Source organism: Vigna radiata, chromosome 7, assembly GCF_000741045.1.
Source record: "Vigna radiata var. radiata cultivar VC1973A chromosome 7, Vradiata_ver6, whole genome shotgun sequence".
Lineage (NCBI taxonomy): Eukaryota > Viridiplantae > Streptophyta > Magnoliopsida > Fabales > Fabaceae > Vigna > Vigna radiata.
The window spans coordinates 49,101,598-49,107,217 of NC_028357.1; the positions used below are offsets into that span (position 1 = coordinate 49,101,598).

A 5,620-nucleotide genomic window follows, 5' to 3' on the forward strand; every position below is an offset into this window, starting at 1 on the left:
TATGCCACATAATAGACAACGTTTTATCTGTGCAAAAATTTAATTTCATTAAATAAATAAAAACAATTAAAAGATTTAAACCTTCTATTTTCTCGACAGTAGAACAAAAGATGGTATTTCAAAATATATCCTTGGTAGAAGGATCACATACAAAAGTGATGATAGATTCTGCAAACACTTTAGGATACTTTTAAGAATTTTCGCTTGATCAAGGGAGAAAGAATTTCTTCCTATTCTAAAAGTGTTTAATCCATTGTTAATCAATTACGAAGCAATAGAAAGATTATCAGTTACTAACATTGTTGTCTTCAAGTGAACAAAGAACGAAACAAATGATACTATTGCAAATGGAACCAATGTTATTATTGCAAATGTATATCATGTTATGTGTCTCTATTGTTTTGGAATTTATTGAGCATGGACAACTTTTTTAAGAAAGGTACTAAATTCATATAGATTACAAAATATTTGAAATTATGAGAAAAACAATAAAAACACTGCAAGGGTTAAAATTGACAAAGAATCACATGTTTTTTTGTCGCTTCAAACAAGAACTTTACTACTGAATTTTCAATTTATAGTAAAGAAGGACAATGGGTTATAGCATCCCTGCTTTAATCATTTGAACTTTAAAGGTTTGAAATTATTAGTACATAAGCAATGGTAAGTCGTCTTTCACTCATTAATATTCAAAATCATTTATATAAATATAATAGTGACACGTCATTTTAATTCTTTCAAACAAATAACTACAAGAAAACTTGGTAAATTAAATAAAAAAATTACAAATCTTGAAAAAAATTTCTTAAACGATTCTCACAATCTATATCATGGAACAATAAAAAAAAAATCCAACAGTATTATCATACGGATAAAAAATCACTAATTATTTTTTGACATTATTACCTTTATCAAAATCACGAAAATCATTGCTTGATGAGTATTATTTAATAAAGAGAGAAAATTAGCATAATTTATTCATTGATAAATTTATTAGTGATTAGCTTTGAACATAAGTTAACTTTGTTTAAATCGTTTTATTATACAAATCAATTAACCTTTAAAATAAAAACAATATAAAAATAAGATATAATCTCTAGCTTTCCTATATAATTATAATTATTTATCAACTTTAACTACTGTTTTTCTGATACTCATAAAAGGTCAGAAGCATTTTTTTCCAGTTGACAATATTAAAATGTATTCACATGCAATTAATACTCTCTTAAAGTTTTTCCATCATGGATTAAAATTTATGAAAAGTATAAAAATCTCTGAATCTTATGCTAATTTAATAGAGAAATAAGATAAACATTTGCATGCTAATCATCCCACCAACAAAACTATTTATTCAAAGCAAGTTATAAGGTTAATTAATAGTAAAAGTAAAATAAAAAATAAAAAAATAATAAGTTTAACTTCTCATATTAATATCTCTCTACTAATAAAATATTAAGAACTAACAAAATGAAAATTGATAACAAGAGAGATGAAGAAGAAAAAAAATACACTAAAAAGGTAAAATTGAGAACAAGAGAGTGACTCGATAAGAAACAGAGGGTTTTGTTTTGTTGTTGTTGTGGTTGATCGTGTGATTGAAAAGATAAGAGAAGAAAAATGGGTTCACCAACATCAAGGATTGTTTTCCGTACTGTGGCGGTCGCGCTTTTGCTTCTTCTTGTCTTCTACATCGGTCGCCCTCTGTACTGGAAAATCTCCGCCACCGTCCACGACATCCGCAACAACAAGCAAACCGTCAGACAAGGTTTTTTTTTTTTTTTTTTCGATTCTGATTTCAAATTTCTGTTCCCATTTTTCACTACCCTTTTCCTTGCTTCTTCAGGTATTTCCCAAATCGTCATGGAGGCTCAGAAATCGGTGGGGTGGTATCACGACGAGTCCGACTCAGGGGTCCGAGCCAACAGCCGAAAGCTGCTTCTTTACAATCCCCCTTATTCACTTTTTGTGTAGTCAGATACTTATACATGTAGCCACAAGTGTCACTCCACAATTTCTTTTTCCACAATTCTCTGATTTGCTTATGTGGTTCTTCTTTTATAGGGACAATAATGAGCTAGACTAATTGAATCCGATTGAATCTTATTAAATTAGATAATGTCCATCTTATTCTACGTTTTGGAGGTTTTTCTCTTTTTCTGTTGTATTTATTTGATTTAGTTTAAGGGTTGATTCTGTGTGGTTGGAAAATAATTTGGATTTGGTAATGAATCGATCCAAAAGTACTTCTGTTTTATGTTTTCTATGCATATTAAGTGCTCATCAAATTGGCATCAGTTATTGACTAACATTGATTGTTTTGCTTCATGTGTGTTATGCACTTAATATATGTCTAGATTATTGATGGAACCTTAGCTCAAAGTTTGAATATTCAGCGGAACTGAAATTGAACTGTTGCGGTTCATAAGAGTTAGTTTAGTTCTTGAATGACTAACACCAGATTATAATACAAGGAATAACATGGAAATTATTAAACTGAGACTTCTTAGGTTGGCAGTGGAAAGGATGATTTGGTTCAACGATTAGGAGTTAGATAGGAATAGGCAATGTGCCCATATCACAGAAACAGAACAGTTGTTCCCTTCAGCGGACTAAAATGTTTTCAACAAGTTTTTGGTGTCGGCTGCACCATTCAGATCACCGAATTTCATACCAAGTATAGATTTCTTTCCTTAAGTAGGGAGAGGTACGTCCCGGGAACAGGAAGTTAAAGAGGCTTATTTGTTCCTTAAGATTTTATTGGCAGGGTTTATGTGAATACTGCGGCCTTGGGATTTTAACAGAATTCTAAGTTTCTGTCGTATATTATCACTGCATTACTGGCCTTTTGTATTCTTAGCGGTAAAGGAATATGCATAGCTATCTTGAACTCTGACTTGGGTTTGGATCTGCTGACTGCATTCCGAAACCAATCAAAATTTGATCTTTTTGGCCTCTGCTATGCACTTTTGCATGGTAGGTAGGTCATGGGCCTTTCTTTAGGAGTTGGAAGTGTCGCCGCAAGCCAAATTTCTGCTGGTGGTGAAGCTGTGTGAGGGAAAGGAAGGAACAATTTCATTCCTCTTCTTTTCTGGTCATTTTATTAAAAACATTGCTTTTTCCTTTTGCATGAAACACGTGAATATGTGCAGATAATGATAATAATCGAGTGCAAATTCTGATGTTGCTGGCTTGCTGCAATTTTATCATGTTATTTTGTAGTATGTATTATTAAATACTATTAAATAATCTTATTCTCTCCAAGAAACTTGTTACACTTTTGTTCGGTAGGGGATAATGGAAGATGGATCATAGATATACATCTAGTAAAAATGGTGTGAATGCATATGTTACCAATGTTAATGAAGTACGTTTATGCTGGGGACATTTTTGGTACTACTGACATGCTATGAAGTTCGGACGAATTTACGCCCTTACCTGGTGTTGTCTTTACGTTAGAGTGTACAACAGCAGAACAGACACAGAAGGCACATAAGAGAAACGCAAAGATGGTCACAGTGGTCTTACACAGAAGGGGGAAGGCACAAGGCATAGGCGCAAACGAGGGAGTGAAAAGTTTTTGAAAAATCAGAAGGTAATTTTTTTTTTCTTCAATTTTAATAATTTTTACTTCAAAAGTTTCTAAAACATATGTAGTATATTTTAATCATTTTTTAAGAGCAATGTTCAAGAAGCATAATCCGGCATAATACTTACCAGTTTCAAGGTATGAACATATCAATTAAAAAATATTGTTTAAGTATGAAAAGAAATGGTACTGGGCTTTATTGGTGAGCTGATCACTAAAGTGATTAAAGTAAAAATGAAAAAGGATGGGTTGGTTTTGGCAAACAGGAGAGAAAATAATATGAGGTGATATTATTAGCGAGCATGGAAGAGGGATACAATTAGAAAATACTTCCTCTAGCTAAAACATAAGTTACGCCCCCGTTTCTTCCTCTCCTGTTCTCTTTTTAGTTTTTCTTCCTCACTTTCTCATGTTTTTCGTAAAAGGAGGGGTGATTGATTTCCGGAAAATAAATTTTGGAAGTGATAGGAGAAGTGATAAGGTGTAGGAAGAAAATGACAGGGTGCAGGAAGTAATGGCTTCAAATTAATTTTCCAAGTTGATAAGGAACTGAGAAACCTTTAAAGTAGAGAGCAGTGATTTTGGGTAAACTTCTAAATTTCTTCTTCATTTTTTTCTCCTAACCGTACATGCATACTAGGTTTTAGGGTTTTGAAGTTTTAGTCATTGAGGTTGTTGATGGTTAAGATGAATCCTTGAAGATTTAAGAGTTTATTCATGTGATTGTAATATCTTTTTTTCAAAATTCATAGTATATTATAGAGTAAGAAACCTAAAGTTATTTAGATGATCATATTAGTTTTCACATAAATAATAACTAAATTGACATGATCAATATAACTTTAGAGATTGTATTTAGGTTGTGTAATAAATTTTGCCTTGTTTTGACATTTGAATATTTGAGATTTTTAATACATGATGAAAAAGGATGTGAAAGTTGTATGAGCATAAATGATATGACTATGTGATCATATTGTATCTTTTAATAAATACATTGATATATAAAGGTGTGATTTTGAAGACGAGATGAGATCATTGATATGAATGTGAGGGGATATTTATATTTTGTATAAGTATACATAACATGTGAATTATATATGCGTGTGTTGTGATGGAGGTTCCTACCATCATAGTGTAAGTAGTACATTTTAAAATGTTGAAAGAGAATCCTCACATCTGATTAAGGGAAAGAATTACGAGGAACCTTCAATGGACGTGGAAAGAATAAATAAAATAAGTTTTTTTATATGATTTAGCGAATAAAATATTTATGTAGTTGAATACTTGAAATTGAGAAAAACAAAAACATGAAGAGGACTTAATGTATTATTGAGAAGCAAAACTTCATATTCATTTTCCTAGCATGGCATCATTCATATTTAAACATGACTACTATGTCAGGATTTGACAAACAGGGAAATGGAAAAAAGAATAAGAGAAAGAAAAAAAAAAGTAAAAAGAGTATTTTTATTAATTTTCAAAAGTAAGAGCAAGATACTATAATAAAGCATACCCAAAGTTGTTTGACATTAAAAAGTTTCAGTTTCATTTAAAACTAGTTATCTTGTCTATATTTACCCAACTCATTTTATCAATCAAAAACTATTTATATAAATATAAACAACTTCTAAAGACATACACGATACTTAATATTTTAAATCATGTATGTAACAACAATTAATTCATCTTCATACTTGTTTTAACTTACTAAAAACATCTTTCTTTAAGATAAAAGATGTATTGTATTTAATAAAATATAAAAAAATTAATTTTATTAAATTAAATTTTAAGATACATATTTAATTTTTAATATTTTTTTTTATAAAATCCTTGATATCATGTTTCAGAATAATTAACATTGTACCTGTATATTAATACATTTAGGGCATTAAGCAATTTTAAACTACATATTAATAAATATTTAATATTGGGTACATACTTTAAATTTATCATATTAATACGTGCCTGTCACTAATATTATTAAGGATATAAATGAAAAGTAATTAATATAAGTTAAATTGACATTTATTTGTA

General features: G+C 30.0%; 1 protein-coding gene across 1 annotated transcript; it reads left to right on the forward strand.

The window, feature by feature from the left end:
- Positions 1 to 1,513: 1,513 nt before the first annotated feature.
- Positions 1,514 to 2,267, forward strand: LOC106767711. Its single transcript, XM_014652653.2, has 2 exons — positions 1,514 to 1,765; positions 1,844 to 2,267. Exons 1-2 carry the CDS (start codon positions 1,618 to 1,620, stop codon positions 1,969 to 1,971), a joined length of 276 nt encoding a protein of 91 aa, XP_014508139.1. The 5' UTR covers positions 1,514 to 1,617; the 3' UTR covers positions 1,972 to 2,267.
- Positions 2,268 to 5,620: the final 3,353 nt, after the last annotated feature.